Below are 18,221 nucleotides of genomic sequence, written 5' to 3'. Positions count from 1 at the left end.
AACTCCTGTCACTGCTGTTGGGACAACTGGGGAACAAGGGGGGAAAATGCCACCATTTAACTTTGTCTAAGGCAAGGATAATTTTTACAGGTAAGTTGATAGGATTGAGACTGAGGAGAATATGGGTTAGTATATGCTTCTACATTGCATCTTGTCTTCAGTAACTTATTATTTGGGTGCTAAAAGGCTGAAATGTTTTTTTTTCTGTTGCAGTGTCCCACTTGTCCTCTAGAAGCCTTTGTTTTGTTAATAAGCATCCCTGTTCCTTCTGCCTTTTTGACTCACCTCATCTCTTAGCACACCTTTACCATGTACAGCAACTGCCTTATGCTTTGCAACACCCTACAAAAGAGAGGAAAATGCATCTGGATGTCAGCTGGAAGCTCAAAATTTCCTATTTCTGATTTGTTCTTATTCTCATCAAATCGTCCCATTTCATTTTCCTCAGTGTTTTTTGTGACTCACCTATCATTCACATCTGCTTTACAAATAATTTCCTCCTTCTTCCACTGTTGTGAATCCTTCACTCTTCCTACACATTTTGCTCTCCACTATTATTTTGAGTTGGAGAGAGGAAATGGTTGAGTTGCTGGCTCTCATAGAGCAGGAGAGAGCTCGTAACACTGTCACTGCGAGAGAGAGGATTGGGAAAAACTTCCCAACACTCTGCTCTTGAGGAGAGAGAGAGGGTACTAGGAGTATACCTGATCATTTAGCTTGCTCTGTATGGACCACGCGGGAAAAGGTTCAGTGGCCACAACTTTGGCATGAGGGTAAATCTCTAAAGAAACCTATAATGGAATACAGTTGGAAGGTGTGCAAGGACATTTCCACTGATATTCCTGCTGTCTCCTATTAGCCTTAGATATCTGCAGGTTAAACACACCTTCTTTGACGGTCAACCCCCAGCCCATGGAGATATGGGTATTCTCAGTCACTGTTTGTTACCTCCTAAAACAGGTGCCTGCAGCAGGTCAGGTAGATCGCATTCCTGGGCACCCTTGTGTTATCCTCCTCTTACTGCAAAGAGAACCCCTGTGACTAGCCCCAGTGTTGTTTCTAGATCCCTGTCACATGTGGCCACAAATAGTTGGGGCCTCTGTGCTAGGAAAGACCATGTCTTTTAAAAGCACATGGTCTTAGCAGGAGTTTGGGCTCGTTGGTGCTGATAAGGAATAGGTCTGTATGAGAAAGTTTTGCTTTATAAGTGTACTTTAAGACAAGTGACCTTAAGTATGACTTGATACCACCATAGATGAGACCACATAGCTCATAAGGTTGTTTTAGGCAGCTGAGGATAGCTACCCACAGTTGATAGGCTTCTAGAGGGCCAGGGCTACCTGGGCTGTTTGCTAGAGTTAACAAATGCACTTTGAAGACTATAACCCTTCTCCCAAGAAAGGGAAATTTATGTCCAATTACCTGCTGATTTAGAGATGTTAGAAAATGCTTTTTAATCCTTCATGTTCTTGTAGTGCACATGTGGCTTTGGCAGAAGCAGTGTAGCATTTATGGAAGAACAGGCGCTTTGCAGTAATTCCAAGTAGCCTGTCCTTGAGGGGAGTTTGTTTAAGTCTGGGCCTGTTCTAACCTAAGTCTAGCTGCAGTGCATGGGGGAGTTTTCCTGTTACTGAAATGGAATGTGTTCTTTGTCCACAGACATTGACAAACTAGACAATGAAAAGAGAGAGCTGATTCAGAACGACATTGCTGCTCTTCATCACTTTTACTCAAAGCACTTGGAGTACCCTGACAATGCTGCCCTTGTAGTTCTCTTTGCACAAGTAAGTTGGCTAGAGCAAAACCTGCTTAGGTGGATGGTGCTGTAAGAGTTTAGCTTTTGTGAAAGGGCGAATGTTAACGGCAACAGAAATGGTAGCTCTTTAGTTATCTTAGTGTGCTTGGTGGAGAAGATCAGCTTCGTTGAGCAGAAGTGGCTGGATGTGCCCCATTTCCATAGCGAGGGGAGAGACTCTTGTCTGCAGACTTTCTATGAGATGCTTTTCAAACGCTGAAGAAAAGGAGAAACAGCCTTTATTAAACCCTATCAAAGTTAGGCTTTTGTGGGCCAAGCTGTTGTTGAACTAACATGGAAGGCTGCTGGCCTGAGACCCTGCAGAGGTAAATGCTTCATTCAGGCTTCAGATTTGTGGAAATCCTTGCTGGTCAGGTCATCACTGTGTTTGACCTTCACAGGGAGTAAACTTCAGAGAAGTAGAAAGAGCAGCCTACAACTTTTATCTGGCGTGTGGCTTTTAAATGTAGTCAGGTGGTTTGCCCATCTGGAGACATGAAGGAAAGACAGGATATCTTGTCAGGTAACTTCTGATATGTCACTTCTTTTTTTCTCACCTACTTTTCATATGCATCTAAATTGAATGTATTGTAGTGCATGGAATAATACACTGGTGGAATACTGAAAGATCCATTTTCTTCTTTTTACTTCTTCACTGCTAGTTTTAAACTTAAGTGTCTGAATAAAAAGTTTAATATTTTGAGGTGGGGGCAAATGCTGGCTATTGTGATGAAAGCTGAGGTGGCGATACCCTGGTTGGTAGAGCTGAGCTGGGCATCTACCAACAAGGAGGCACAGTTACTATTTCCTTAAAACAGAGGTACTCTTATTCTGTAGGGTAGTGATTCTTTAATATGTTTAGTGTCTGCTTATCATCCATTATGCTGTTTTTAATTTCCTTTAAATGGCAAGGTTTTTTTCTCTTCTGAAGACTTTACAATTTATTTGTCAGAGGGATACTTTAAAGACATCAGTACAACCAGTTCCTTGTGGTGCTTCTGAATATTTCTGTTAGAATGTAGCCAGAATCCCCAAAGATAACATTATTTTTGCTTCATGTCCTGGACTAGCTTTACTAGGTCATGGTACTTAAACTGACTTCTCTGAACTGCTGACTCCTAGATCTGATATTCCATCTAGTCTTCTCTATAGATGTATGTCAACCTTGGGTGTAACCCTAAGTTCATCCTGATCATTAGGTAACTATCTACCACTGTGGACATTAAAATTTTTTGAACTAAAGTCTCCAGAAGTTATCTGGATGTTTCTCAGAAGTGTTTTAAAAGGATAAAACCTTTTGAGGCATAAATCTTTCTAGAACAAAGGGAGGCATGGTAGTACTTGGTAGGTACAAATAAATTTTCTAATAATTAGTTAACTTGACCTAAAACTAGTAGTATGGCTATGTTGCTGGTCCTTTGTTTAGCTTCAACACTTACTCTGGCCTCATGTGGTCTTCTTTGTCTCCTACATTTGGCAATGTTTGTCTCTGTGGCTCAAGGCAGTCATTTGGGACTTGAATCTCTCTAACTCCTTACTCATTGCTTTTAGTGGGCTTTACCTGATGTTCTTCCTTACACAACTAAAGTGTAATTGGTCCTTTTGAGTGCAGTAAAGTTTTTTTTTGTCCAAAATCCTTGTGTTTCACTACTCTCTTCCACAGGTGTTGGCATCATTCTGCTCTCTTTTGCCCCTGTGGAACATAGTTCTTCCTCCTCAGTCTCACCTTGCCATACTCTTCAAACAGTTTCTCTCTTGTCTCAAGTTCCAGCATCTCATCCTTTCCTCTAAGGTCTTGCATTTCGTGTCTCCCTTTACGTGTTCACTTTTCCACCATTGGGAACAGCATTGAGCTCCAGTATTTTGCTGATGTCTCTTTATTGCCTTTGCTTTGCCTTTTTTAGTCAGGCATTGATCTGGTGAAACCAGTGATATCTCATCCCCTTCTAATCCCTCCTCTTGTGTCATTTCTGTTATGGTGCCTTCATGAATTGTGTTGTCTCTGGCTTAGTGGAGGGAAGTTGATAACTCACTGCATATTTTTAAATATTTCCCTGTGTTTCAGAACCATCAAGTTGTTCAGCATGTCAGCCTTCGTTGCCTTATGTTCTTACTTGCTGTTGATATTATCTTTCCTTTGTATTGTTTTTGTATTGAGCAATTGCATTTTGGTTTTGGCTAGTGCAGTAGAATGCTGGTCTTGAGAGACAGGGAACCTTTGGATGCTATATTGCCAAAAATAGCAGGATAAAGATCAAGCAAAGATAGCAAAGATACTGATGAGTGAATCAGAGAAACAGGGCAGTTTCCTTAATCATGAATGCATCCTGAACAGTTCATAGCTGAGGAGTGGCTTTGGGAAGTATTTGTGTATTTCTAAAATACAATCCAAGATACATTTCAGCTTGTGCGACATATCACTTTGCATGGTGAGCAACCTGGTCTAGTGGAAGGTGTCTCTGCCTCTGGGGATTAGGGGAAAAAATGGGATTGGAACTTGATGCTCTGTAAGGTCCCTTCTGAGCTAAACCATTCTATGGTTCTGTGATTATTGTTGGTAGTGTTTGTTGTTAACTCTTAACCCTTCCAGAACAGATACTTGCACTGTACTTGATTGACTGTTCCTGTGTCCATTGTAGCTTCAGCTGAACTTGGCCATGTGATAGCAGTTGTTTTAGTGTTTTACTGGTGCTTTCATAAAAATTTTGATGTTTGTAGGCAGATGATGGTGAATGTGGAGAAGGTTTTCTTCATGGTATGTATGTGACTTGAAGTAGAAGTGGAAAAAAGTACTTGACTGAGGTGCATTTTGACCACTTGAAGTGATACAAACCACATGAAACAAAGCTGAAAGTCCTGTAAGATTCCTTTGAGTTGTGTGAGAATAAAAGTAAGAAGGTTTTAAAACCTGCTTGAATCTCTTCTATAAGAGAGTTTTGTGAACAAGCTCTTTTGATCCTGGGTCTGTTTAAATTAGGAATGTACTTCCTCTCATACTCTGTCCTTTTTCTGTCCCCTCCTATTCTGTGTCTTTGTTAGGTTCAAGTCTTTCTCACTGCTTTTGTTGTTTTAGTATGTGCTTTAGCTGTAGCTGATATGTGCAGTCTTTGATGAAAGATGTCATTGTGGCAGGTCCCTGCAACATGTTCCACCAAAGCTCTGTACTGCCCCAGCCCGGCTGAGTTTGCCACCGTTTATTCCCACACTGCTCCTGGCATGTCTAGTTCTGCTTTGGCCCTTTACTTGTCAAGGCCAGATGAAGTCTCTTTGCCCTGTGTCAGGGTGAGGCTTTGTTTCATGTTTGCAATGGTCTTGATTTGTCCGATGCTCTTTAGTGCTCTTTTCAAGCCCTGCTTCTCTTGGTTGGCCTTCCAAGGAGCAATCCACTAGATGCTGTGTCCTGAGCAGGTATGAGTGTTGAACTGTCAATTTTTTAATGTCCTGTGCATTCTTTTGGATAGGGACTTTGTTTTCACTTCAGGTAGCTCCCTGTGAGTACTGGGAAGGTGGATAGAAAATTGTAAGCAAATTGCTGCAATTGTGTTTGACGTGTTTATGTGACATGTGAGTGTGGAGCACTCAGCTGACCAGAAGCTGATCCAGCATCTTTCTCTTTTTGCTTAGGTTAACTGTAATGGCTTCACAATTGAAGATGAAGAACTCTCTCATTTGGGATCAGCCATATTTCCTGAGTAGGTTGATTTTAATATTTTAAAAAATAAAATTAACTAATTTAAAAACAAATAAAGGAAGTAGATGCCTACCAAAAGAAATTAATTAACCACTCAATTTGTCTTGTTTTAAATATCTTTAATTGGCCGATAAAATGTGGCAGATTATTTGCAGCAGTTTTTCTTAAAAATCTGGTAATACTGGTAAAATTGACTTGTCATTTATTTTGTAACTTGGATTGTGAACTGTATTCAGGCTGATAGGAAACCGACTTACTTGGCTAGCAGGTTCTGGACAGGGACATCAAAGCCAAAGGAAAAGGATTGCAGGTGACTTGCTGTATTCTCAGCTTTCTGTTTTGGCTGGGTATAAATCCTTCACCTGATGCTCTCTGAAGAATATCCCTTCTACCTTTGTTCCCTCACAAACAGTAAATCCCTTTCATAACTTCTTTGAGCCTCCTTGCTATGACAGTGCAAAAAAAATGTACGAGCTTCTTAGCTTTACAAATATACTGCAGGTGTTAAGTATTAGCTGCAGTTCGTGGGCAGGGGAGCACAGCTCTCTTTAAGGCCAAGGAACGTTTCTTCCATTTTTAAGTCTGTCCTTCCTACTTAATGTTGTAGCAAAGGAGGGTATTTTCTGCTCCTGATCTTTGCACAGCCTGTATGAAGGTATTAGCACTGTGTGCTTACTTTGGCTTCCTGGTGGGACTTAGATTACTCGTAGCTTATCTATGTCAAAGTAACCCGAAACCTACAGATGCCCAGTTAAAGCAGGATGTGATTTTGCCAAGTGCTGCACACAGAGAGTAGTAGCTAGTCCTTGCTTCACAGATTCTCCTTCTCTAAGCAAGCCTGTCTGAAGTTCGTATCCTGATCTACAGACTGGAAATTAATGCCTTGAAATTCCCAGGATCAGAGTCATTGTGGGGAGAGTAGAGTATTAAACCAGGGTGTTCTTGAAACATGTCCAACACCATCCTTTGTAAATGCTCAGTATACAAGAGTCAGATATTTCGTATGTAACAGTTATGCCTGTGAGCTAAAAAGACTGAAGAGGCAATTGTCATTTTGCTAGATTGGAAGAGAAAGAACTAAAATTACACATTTCATCTTAAATAAGCAGCAGCCTGCACTTTCTCCAAGCTTGGTAATAAAGTGGATTACTTTTCTCAGCTGTGCAGGTTTTTGTCTAAGTCATATGCTTGTATAACAGGTCAAGATCTCTTCTCTCGCACTTCAAACATGAAAGATGTTTACATTTGCATAGAAGCCAGCTAAAATTTTAACACCATCTTGAGTCATGATAAAGCAAAAACTTTTGTTTTCCTATATTTACTTGTTTCCTTTTAGGTTAAACGTGTTTCTTTTTCTTTCTCCTCTGAGGAAAACAGTGTGTCATGCTGGTAGTAAAGCTACGTGAACATCCCTGTCATCTATCCTATAGTGATGTAAGAATGGGAAAAGAATAACTTGCCTAGTACTGCAGGAATAGGATTTAAAAATTGTAATGTTTCATTAGCACAACCATTCTCTATATCGTTAGAATAAATAACAGTACAACGTATTTTCCCAAGGTTACCTTCATATTAAGCCTCAGAATAAAAACAGGTTACAGAGACTGACTCAGACTTACTTGTTTTGTGAAGTGGTGCTTGACTTTTTACCTTTTACTTGTGGTGGTGGTTGGGGAAAACATTTACTTTTCTGCTTTTGCAGTGTTGCATTGATGAACCATAGCTGTTGCCCAAATGTGATTGTGACTTACAAGGGAACCTTGGCTGAAGTCAGAGCTGTTAAAGAGATTGAGCCTGGAGAGGAGGTAAATGCACAGTGTTTGAATGTACTCTGTACTCATGCATTCTAAAAGTAGAATCCATTCTGTTTTTCAGGGTTCGTTTCAATTCGATGACAATTTAATAATAGGGAGTAAGGATCTCCTTGTTTCTCAGGGAAGTGTAAGATGGTGCTTTGGAAAAGTTAGGGTGGCTCTGGAGGACTGCAGTCATTGTTAGAGGCAGTATCCAATTTTGTGCTAAAACAAGGGAAGGGCACCTGCAGCAGTCACTGTGTATCTGCCAGCCTCTCTCTCAGTTTACCCATCTGTAAAATGAGGCTGAGTTTACTGATGTTTGGCTGGTGCTTTGAAATTCCAAGATCAAAGCAAATTATTACTGCTATAATTGTCCCCAGTATAATAGTAATGTACTGAAATTGAAGCCAGAATAAACAAGGTAAATGGGTACAGATAAGTCCTCTGACTTCTGTTTGGACAGAGCATCCACAAAACATGGGATTTGGTCATATCACCTCAGTGGCATTTGCTGGGAAGTCACAGAAGAGCAAAAGTGTGTTTTTAGGCAGAGTGAAACTGAACAGTGATGGTTAAAATTCTGTGAAATGGAGTAAGGCTCTGGGTGTACCTTGAAACTTTTTCAGTCAAATAATGAACTTGGCAGAGAGTTTAAAGCAGCAGAGCTGCATTTTGCTTTAAGAAAAAGAAAAAAAGGTGTTAAACAGAGTCAAGGAGGATGTTCAAATACCTTGAGGGAATGAAGATACAGAACATTCTCTCTGGGGATGGAGTTTGCATAGAGTTTCAATGGCTCATTTGTAAATGTTAATTTAGTGGACAAAGTTAATGCTGGTCAAAATAACCTCAGATTTGATTTTTGAAAACTTCTCATTTCTGAACTGTGTGGTAGCAGCCTAGAAGAAGGGGAGGGAGGTTATTTTTTTTGAATTACAGCTGTTCACCACTGTGAACAAAGTGAGTTTAGTTGCTGTGGCCAAGGGTGAAATTACTCAGGTGAACAACTTCTTTTGATGCTATTTACTAACAATTATTTGTCTGTGATGTTGGCAGCCACTGCAAATGCATTGTGGTAATGGACAAGAACTGATTCTGGTTTAAGAATTTTACCATGGATTCACAGAGCGTATCCGGGGAGGGCGTATGGTGAGAGGTAGAGATGTGGAGTATTCTCTTTTCTTGGCGTCTTCTTCTTAGTTCTGTCTTAGAAGCTGCATCAACTCTCCAGGACCTCATGGCTTTTGCACATTCGCTTTTCTGACACCTCAGAATTTTCCAAACGTGAGCTCATGGTTTTGCATGGGTGCTGTGCAGTCTCACAGCCTGTGTCTCCATCTTCAGGCGCCGTGTAGCCATTGCAGTGCAACATTTTAAAGTTTTTTTTCTGTAAATGCTGTTCCTGCATTTGACATGCTTTGAAAATAGGGAGGATAGGAATGTGGGGGAAAGTGTGAGATGACACACTCACACTTTTGACTTAAGAAGAAGGTGTATTATATGAAATTACGTGTAATTTTATTTTTAAAGAGAGAAACCTTAAGCATAAAGACTGAACAAAGCATTTCAAATACTATAAATGAGGAAATGGAGCTAAAACTGTTCCTTGTCTGCAGAATGATCAACTGCACTGTGCATAGGATGTGTTTCTTGGGGGAGATCTCGTTTTAAAGGCAGAGCATTAAAGCTAGTTGCAGGGGTTCTTTTCTGAAGACCATTGAAATAGAGGAAAACTTAAGAATAGTGTATATGAAGGGCCTTTAAAATGTTCAAAAGCAGGTTTTCTTTGCTTTAAAATATTGCTGCTGAAGTAAATCTGATATTCATTCTCCTTGAACTGGAGCACTGGGCCTCTCTTCTTTTCAGAGATCTAAAGGTCTTGTCCTAAGTTTCTAAAGCTACTAGTGACTGCTGTTGCCCCAATTTTTGTAGATTTTCAGAAAGACAAAATTGAGATTCCAACCTCCATAAAACCAGGCCACTGTAATTTATCCTAGGCTGGATACCTGAAATCATTATTTTACTTCTGAAAAGTAGATGTATCTTTTTAGTCTGACAGGAGCCTGAGATTTATGCTGTGATAGTTTCCTTATCCACACCTGAATCTTGCTGTCCTGGGTATAAGCCAGGGTAATATTTGAGGGAAATTCCATAACTAACAGGAAAGGAACACTTCTCTGTCAGACAGCATTCACAAATGACAACTCCCAATGCTGCCAAGAGGCTTGGAATGTGAGGGAGCAAGCAGGTGATGCGACTGCAGGGGTCCACAAGTTGCATGAATATGTAGCAGTCATACTACATATACCAGAACTAGTAGTGACAAATATGTTTAGTGACACTACTTCTCACTAACTGCTTTGTTTTTTACTGCGTAGATTTTTAGCAGCTATATTGACCTGCTATATCCCACAGAAGACAGAAATGACCGGCTAAGAGACTCATATTTCTTTAATTGTGATTGCAGGGAGTGCATTACAAAAGAAAAGGTAATACAATTGGTGTGGAATATGCTTTTGACTGTCAAGGCACCTACCCGTGTCCTTGGATGCAATTTCCTATCTGGTTTAATTACATTTTGGAAAGTGGAATAATAGGGGGATGGGGTGATGGTTTTGTTTTTCTGTCTAGAAGGCTTTCTGATACTCACTCTTTCCACTGTCATCATGACACATCAGGAAATTTCCTGGTAGAGGCCTGTCTAAAGTTGAACTACAAAGCAAAGATGAAAGCATTGTTAAAAGTAGATAATTACACTGTGTCTAGGTCAACCAATCAAAAGAATTTAGCTCAGAACTCTTTTTTTTTTTTTTTAAGTGCATGCTTTCTACCAACTCTCAGCAAGTAAATCTTGCTTGGGGAGCTTCTGGAGTCCTGTTCTGGGGTAGAGTACTGCTGCAGTTCCTGGCTGGGGCATTTCAGTCAATTCCAGGTGAACACTGTATGACATCGCTGGATGATTTGGAGACCCAGCAGAATCTGAGCAATGGCCTTTCCTGGAATACCATCATATCAATCTGCTCACGGACAGGGTGGTCCTGGGTCACAATCCCTTGTGAATGCACAGGGCAGAATTATGTTCATTGGACATAAGCTTGTGCCCCTCAAAGGACAAAGGCAGACATCCAGACAGTGTTCCTTAAAACGAGGTGTTAGGTATTTTGAAGAAAAGCACTTGGGAAGAAGAGACCTCTGCAACCATTTGGACCTCCTTCCCTGGAGGCCCTACAAGATCTGAGCTTTGTGTGGATCATCTGTAATTCCAGACAAGATTAGTGTGGCTGGCAGAATCTGATCCTTAAGTTCTACATCATTTTACCTCCCATTTTCACAAGTTGTCCTTATAAGAGCTGGTTCCCAAGCTGACCAGGCAGCCATCTCCTTCTCCTAAATGGTGTCATCCTTTGTAATTTTTTTTCCAAAGTAGTACCTAATATTGTTGCTTCAGGCCATTCTGTTGATACCATGTTAGTTGTGTTTTTCCCCAGAGTTACCTTGATAGTTTTGCCACTGAGTTTAACGAAGCCAAGATTTCATCTGTGATTTTCAACAATGTGCTGCTCTTCAAGTCACCTGTCACTCAGTCTCCTTTGGAAAGAGTCCCCTGTAGCCCTCTTGGCTGGCAGATGAAATAATAAAAGAAAAGGAAATCGAACAACAGTGTGAAACTTAAACAGCAAAAGATTGTCTCTAGATTGCAGCTGACTCTTCGTGAAGCAGTAAGGTAGATAGAAAGATAAGAGTAAGTGGAGCTGTCCAGCAGAAATAACAAAATATGTGGAAATGTGGTTTTTTTCTGCAGATATGAAGGATCCTTTTCTGCATTTAAGATCATGTCATTTTCCACAGAGCTGGGTGTTAGACCTAAAGTGTTTGAGCTTTTATGGCCTTAAAATTTAATTTGTTTTAATCCCTAATCTCTCAGAAGCAGTGAAATTTCTTATGTAAACCTGCTTTCATCACAAAATCAAAAAACTCTTCGATCTTTCAAAAGAAAGGGACTTCAGGGAAGTAGAGAATGGCAGATGAACTGGAAGGCCAGAGAATTCTAGGATTCCTAGCCAAGGCATTAGAGAAAAATTGCAGGTGCACATTCTACTTTTGTTTTTATATTCTTTGAAGGGCTTAAGTTCCCATCTGTGTCTTTTTATTAGAGTAATTTTGTATAGCAGGTGCACCTTTATTTATAGGGCTTGGAACTTGCCTTTGTAAGGTCCATTGTGTTTCCTTCAGGATAAAGAGAAACTGGAAATCTGCAAACTGAATGATCCTCCATCAGCAGAGACGGTACAAGACATGATCAAATATGCCAGGAATGTGATTGAGGAATTCAGGCGAGCCAAACACTACAAATATATCCTTTGTCTCACCCTGACTCCTCTGGCTTGGTATGTGACATAAAAATCTCACCTGCTGGACTTCAGTAGTACTTGCAGGAGAAATGCACTGACCAGTAGAAATTAAGCTTATCTCTGTCCTCTTTGTGTCTGAAGGCATTACCAGGTAGTTATATAGTGAGAGACCATTTATTTATTGGGTTCCTTGACTTCTTCATACCCCCTGGTGAATTACTGGAAATCTGTGAGCTCAGCCTGGACAAGATGAGTGCAGTGTTTGAAGACAGTAATGTTTATATGTTACATATGATGTACCAGGCCATGGGTGTCTGTCTCTACGTGCAGGACTGGGAAGGTGCACTGCGTTATGGGCAAAAAATTATCAGACCATACAGGTAAATATGAGAGAGTTTTATTTTTTTTTAGTGCTTTAATTCAGTAGTCTGAAGAATTAAGACAAGTTTGGGCAGAGATCACTTCTCTCAGTATGTGTTGTATAAACATGCTACCTATGATATCACTACTCAAAAAGGAATATTTAAATGCTAGGACAGTCTTTAGTTACTGTCAAAATGTGGTCTTCAATGTAGAAGGACTGACTTTGAAATCCTTGCTTTCAGTTCTTAAAGTAATTTTGTGCCACCTTAGGTGCTGTGGTAGTTCCGCTTAACTAGAAAAATCCTGATTTTCTTTGAAGCAGAGCTTCAAATTGCATCTGCAGTCAATATTTTGTATAAGGTCATGGAGGCAAAGCCTGTGTTGTCGTCAGCCTCCCGCAGTGTCCCAGTCCTTTCTCTCCTCAGTAGCACAGTGAGCACGGCTACAGGAGAGCAGAGCCCTGTCCCAGGGCTGGGGCCGAGCGGCAGAGGGAGCTGAAGCCGAGCTCAGCTCCTGCTCTCGGGAGCGGGGGGTGCCCCAATGTCCCTGATCTCCGCTGCCCTAGAGCTGGGGGCGTGGGAGAATGCACAGGCTGAAGCTGTGTGTGGGGCAAGGCAGCACACAGCCTCAGCAGAAAAAATTAATACTCTTTCTGATAAAATTGTCTGTGTTTTTACTGTAGTGATCTCTTTCATTAGAGCCAACCAGTTATTCACTGTGTCTGATCCTGCCATGAATCTCCCAAACAGATTCTCGTCTTGAGACATGACTTTCTTGCCAGCTGGGAGGAGCACAAGAAAAGCTCTCCCTTTGGAGCAGATGCCAACGTAAAGTCACAGATCACTTGGCAGAGAGCAGTGATACAAAGAAGGAGCCAACATTCTCCGTCTGGGGGCTCAGTACTATTTATCTTCCCTGGGACTTGCCCAGCTCCTCTGGCTCTGAGCCTGGCATTCCAGGTCAGCTCTGCTGAACTGGACTCTGCTAGCTCAGTGTGTGCGAGTACAGAGTGGCATGTGTGCCGTACACACTGTGGAGGGCCCCTTGCTTTCCATTCCACCAACTATTGTACAATTCACAGAGCTACTTCTGCGAGTGCAGGGTGGCTCCAAAAACTCATAACAATGCAGTCTCTTTCTGTAGCTGGCTAGATTAAAACTAGTGGCAGAAAGTCATTGCCATCTGACAGCTGTTCAGAGGCATATGGTAGTTTCAGTTCAATTCCCAATTGACAGGCGTCCCCATCCTAGACACAATTGGCACTGACTCTTGGCAGTCATGGCAGAGGGGATGAGCAGTGAATGGGCAGGGGCAATGAGAGGCAGCTTCTTGCCCCCTGAGAGGGAGATGGGCTGGGAAAATGCAATGAAACTGCCAAGTTTGATAAAGCTGGTTTTCTTTCTCTCCTGCAGTAAACATTACCCCTCCTACTCGCTGAACGTTGCCTCCATGTGGCTGAAATTAGGGAGACTGTATATGGCGTTGAATAACAGAACGGCTGGAGTTAAAGCCCTGAAGAGGGTATTTATTTCCTGGTTTTTTCATTAATACCAGTTCAGACATGGGGTCATTGAAACACTCTGTGCTTCTCTGTGAGTAAGCCTGGCTTGGTGGGAAATGCACCATTTGTTAATATATTTGATTACTGGATTTTTGGCTCAGATTTGATTTTTCTAGAGATGTAGTAAAGGTCTGCTCTAGCAGACAGGGAGTTTTACCTTTTTGCAGTGGGCTGATACTGGAGCAGCTGGAGTGAGAATTATGCTTAAATATTTACTCCAAGTTGTTCACTGAGCTAGAGCTGCACTAGTGTAAATATATAGCTTCTCTTCATTTGCTGGGTAAGGACAGAAAAAATGCTTGGCTCTTATAAAAGGCACATAGTGTTTCATTGAAGTCTGTGATTTCTATATCCAACTTAAACTAGGCATGCTTTTGGTGGTTATTTGTTCTGGAACCAATTGATTTTTGCATAGCTGAAGGGAATTCAATGCATCTGGTAATGCTGAAATTGGCAAATACAGCATTTGGTTTTACATTTTTCTTCACCCCCTTTTATTAGTCTGTTCCTTATTCCTTAGTTTTTTATTCTTTTATTTTATTTATTAGTCTGTACTATGTTTCTTGACTTTTCCCCCCCCCTTGTTGTTGGACAGAAGTTTATTTTAGTTTCTTAAGCATCAGTGACTACTGTAGCGTATAATGGCTCGTGGAATGTCACAATGTATTTATTTTTTCATCTTTTTAAATGCTGGCAAGTTTTTAGCCAGCAATAACAGAGCCATCCAGCCGTGGTGGCAAGATGCTACAAGAATATATGCTCTAAAATTTAACTGTTACCTGGTTTGAAATTAACATAGGTTTTCCTTCCTTGTGGTGGTAAACCTTTGAATAGAAATGGGAACTGTGCCAGTAAGAGCATGGGATGGGGGGTAGGGAACTGTTAGGTAGATTTGTTGGCAGAGTTAGCTTCCCAACACAAACATTTTCTAATGACTCACTTCCAAAAGCTGTCTACAGGAACTGCCCAAAGTTATCCCAGCCCCTTATGTTTGGGATTTAGTGGAAAAACAAACCCATTGTTCTCTGTCAGTTTGTGAGCAGCTCATCCAGAAGGCCCTCCTTTCTTCTTTCGGGCAGGAGGAGGAGTGGAGTTATTTCTTGCTGCTGCTGAGGTGGAACCAAAAGCCTTTGCTGTATTGACTTAACAAATACAAGAGCATAATTGCATAAAAGTTTCCCAAGGAGAAAATGACTAAATGCTCAGAGGGCTATTCCTTGTTCTGTTTAAGTATTTTCAGACTTACACTGAACTTGCTTCTAGTTCTGTCTACTGCTGCCTTTTATCACATCGGCTTGGGGGTGCTGCTGTCCTTTTCTCAAGTGGAAACCTTGCCCCTGCACACACACTGCCATGAATGTGGGTAATGGCAGGAAAACTGCAAGTCAGGGGGTTTGGCTGCCTGCGGTGTTCACTCTTAGGACTGGAGCAGGCTGTAGGTGAAACGGCAGGGAGTCGAGCAGTCCTGTCTGTCTGAACCTGACAGGATTTCACTTTTTGCCTAAGACATTGCTTCCTTCCTAAAGCGCTAGTAGCCCCTGGAACCAGTGGAAGGTTTACAGAATCAAGTCTGAAATGCCTTAATGTAACTTCTGCAGCAGCAGACCTGCACGTGTGACAGCTGAAGGATAAATTGGTAGGAACACAGCTCACTCTGAGGACTGGCTAAGTCCTCTGCCAGAATATTATCCACCGCACTTGCAGTTTTCTGTCCTGGAGCTGGTTGCATTCAAAGTAGTTTTGTCAGGAATATCATTTTGAAAGTTGCTTTGGGCTCCTTTAAGATCAAAGATGTATTCTCTGAATGTAAAACCTTTATTACTTAGTTTTGAATTTCATTTTATTTCCTACTGGGTTTATGAGTACAAGGGGACAAAAAGTAGCTAGAGGTGTCAGACTGCTTCAAACCTCTAAAGAGAGTATTTATAGCCTGGTGTTATATATGAATCGATTGTGTGAATATTTTTTTTTTCTTTTCATAGGCAATTGCTATCATGGAAGTAGCACATGGGAAAGATCATCCATACATTTCAGAGATCAAAAAGGAATTAGAGGACCACTGAGCCTTTGAATCTATGCAATCCTTCAAACCTTTATTTAAAAAGCCTTGTTATGGAAGCCTTCAGGAGTGCTTTGAAAAGCGGTAGAGTGAACACAGTTCTGTCCTATAATTGGAATGACAAACACACTTAGGCCTAGCTTCCACCCATCTACAATTGCCTTTTTTTTTCTTTTAAGGAAGCATCCATGGTTTCTTGAAGGTTATGCCTTCTGACAGTTCATATGCAAAAGTGGCCATATTTTCTTTAGGGATTTCAATGTGGATCTTATTTGTGTAAAGTCAATAAAGTGGTCTTGACCCCTCTTGATTCCACTTATACACTTAAATGGGTGCAACAGTTTTGTGACATCTACTTTTGCCTAAATAGTTTTGTTTAATCTGACAAATTAGCAAAAGCTGTACTTTTTTCTGTTGTGGTTTGGCATCCATTTCCTTTTTTCATGAATCATTTTTGTTTGCAGTGGCTTAGCTGATAGGAAGGGGAAGTGGGTGATGAATTCTGCGCATTTTACAGGAAAGCCACCACTGTTCCCTCAGCCAGTTATTCTGCAGATGGGGATTCATCACAGTAAGGACCTAGAGCTCAGCACATCTTGTACAGAGAATGCTGGCACCTATCTCGGAGCTCAAAGGCTTGCACAAGACATGAACTATGCAATTTCTGGCTTTTTAGTCCCCTTTACAAGTTGAAGTGAATTTATTGCTCAAATTTCCTTACAGCCATACCTTCACCTCCAGTGTATTACAACTATTCTGTTAATATGTTAGCAATTACTTTTAAGAGGAGCAAGAACATTTTCTGAGGAAAAAGTCCAGGACTTAGCTTTCTCTACCCATATATAAAACAAGAGGGTGTTGTTTTTTTTTCCTCTATTTAGATCAGCTGTAGGAGATTGCTTTTAAGGATGGAGGGGGAAAAAAAAGAGCGTGGCTGTGCACTTGCAGCACCAATATTTAAATATGGTGCCCAGTAAAAGTACCTGCCCATTCCTTGCTGCTTTCACGGCTTATAAAGTATGATGAGAAAGAGAACACATCACCCTTGAGAACTTTACTGTATTTTCTTTCTTGTAAGCACTGCTCTGAAAATAAAACTGCTAGAACAAGGGTTTGTCAGCTCGTTTTGCTGAAGTTTTTCATTGTTCTCCAGTCAGCAGTTGTTGCTGGAGTACATAAAACTGCACCAGATCTTAAAATTCCAGAAAGCCAAGACCATTTAACTACACCCAAACCTAGGAAGAGGGCACTAGCTGACTATTTTTATCCTAACTTTATCTTGCCAAGTAAACCCTTGTCCGGGGAAATAGCACCTTTACTTTGGAAAGTCTATCCAGAGTCCAGACTATGCTTCAACACCAAAGAATCTGATTAGCTGAGCATGAGCACCAGTGAGAGCCTTGCCCCTGTGAAACCTGGATTACTGTTTACAGAAGGTTATTCAAAGCTCACTGTGGCTCTGGCTGTGCCTATCAGGTTAACATGGGAAACCAACTCAAGTACGGTAGGTGCAAATACAAAACCTTAAGCTGGTACAGAAAAAGAACACAAGCATAGTTTTCCTTGAAAAAAAAATGGTTTATTGTTTACTGTGAATATGAAGGACAGCCTTACCAAAAAAACCTCAGTGACTGAAGACATTCTCATATTTGGAAAAACATATAAGAAACTATTTACACAAAGGCAGTGAAAGGGGTAAAAAATTATTGCAGTCAATTAATGCTGAATAGAACTTTTTATTATAAAAAGAGAAAGAAAAGAAACAGTGCAAAAATACTGTCAAAAGTAATCAGTTCTATACAGAAGATAAAACTGACAAGCATAAGCTTATGTACTGATATGAATAATACATTAGAATATTAAAAAATAGCATGCATAGATTTTTTTAAAGGCTTTCAATAGCATAGAGTAGCTCTGCCATTCAGCCCTAACAGGAGGAAGCAGGGGGCAGGGAGGGCATATAACTGATGTCTCATTTCTCTACAAAATGTGTACATACAATGAGGTGGTGAGATCCAGATCACTGTTTTATGCTAAACTGTCATGAACAGAATTACAGAACAAATGAAACAGGAAGCATCAAAATACTGAAGTAAAACAGGACAGGAAAATCCAGTGACATAAAACTTAAACATGTTATTTCATGTAACATGTTTCACACAATTACATATGGGAATATTACAGTCATCTGCATGTGTAAACTTTTTTCCTTTGTAAAATAATCAAAGAAGGGTACTTTACTAGTGAGGAAAATGTGTTTTCCATATGGAGCAATTTCAACAGGATAAACATCCTATTGACAGTGTTTCTGGCACTAAACATTTGCCTTCTTTTAAAGACCAAGTAGAAGCAAGAAAATACTTTTATTTAACATACACAAAAAAGAAGTTCTTATATATTACATCTATAATTAAGCTGTGGAACTCACCAACACAGGACATTGTGAAAGCCAGAGGAATAAATGGCTTCTAAAGAAAAGGTAAGGTGATTTATTGAAGATGGATCTATCAGAAGATTTACTAAATACAGTGAATGGAATAAAACTTTGGCCTCAGGAAGCCCCTCAAGGACTGGCTGCCAGGTGCACTAGAGGGGCTGAGCACCCTT

The 18,221-nt window shown here is 40.7% G+C and overlaps 1 protein-coding gene across 3 annotated transcripts in view; it reads left to right on the top strand.

The window, feature by feature from the left end:
• SMYD2 (SET and MYND domain containing 2) overlaps window positions 1–16,723 on the top strand; it is a 29,535-nt gene extending 12,812 nt beyond the window's left edge. For 2 of the 3 annotated variants that reach the window (XM_027641366.1, XM_027641368.1), the window contains exons 5-12: window positions 1,660–1,784; window positions 5,420–5,487; window positions 7,189–7,291; window positions 9,658–9,768; window positions 11,513–11,633; window positions 11,837–12,011; window positions 13,407–13,515; window positions 15,538–16,723. In XM_027641366.1, coding sequence (XP_027497167.1) covers window positions 1,660–1,784; window positions 5,420–5,487; window positions 7,189–7,291; window positions 9,658–9,768; window positions 11,513–11,633; window positions 11,837–12,011; window positions 13,407–13,515; window positions 15,538–15,618 — 893 coding nt within the window. In that variant the 3' untranslated portion in view covers window positions 15,619–16,723. The remainder of the gene's footprint in view (window positions 1–1,659; window positions 1,785–5,419; window positions 5,488–7,188; window positions 7,292–9,657; window positions 9,769–11,512; window positions 11,634–11,836; window positions 12,012–13,406; window positions 13,516–15,537) is intronic. The other variant, XM_027641367.1, reaches the window with a different exon arrangement.
• The last annotated feature ends 1,498 nt before the right edge of the window (window positions 16,724–18,221 follow it).

This window comes from Corapipo altera, unplaced genomic scaffold (assembly GCF_003945725.1).
Source record: "Corapipo altera isolate COAL_440 unplaced genomic scaffold, ASM394572v1 48b, whole genome shotgun sequence".
Lineage (NCBI taxonomy): Eukaryota > Metazoa > Chordata > Aves > Passeriformes > Pipridae > Corapipo > Corapipo altera.
The sequence above is the reverse complement of the archived record's forward strand: the minus strand, read 5'-3'. Positions and strand labels throughout refer to the sequence as shown.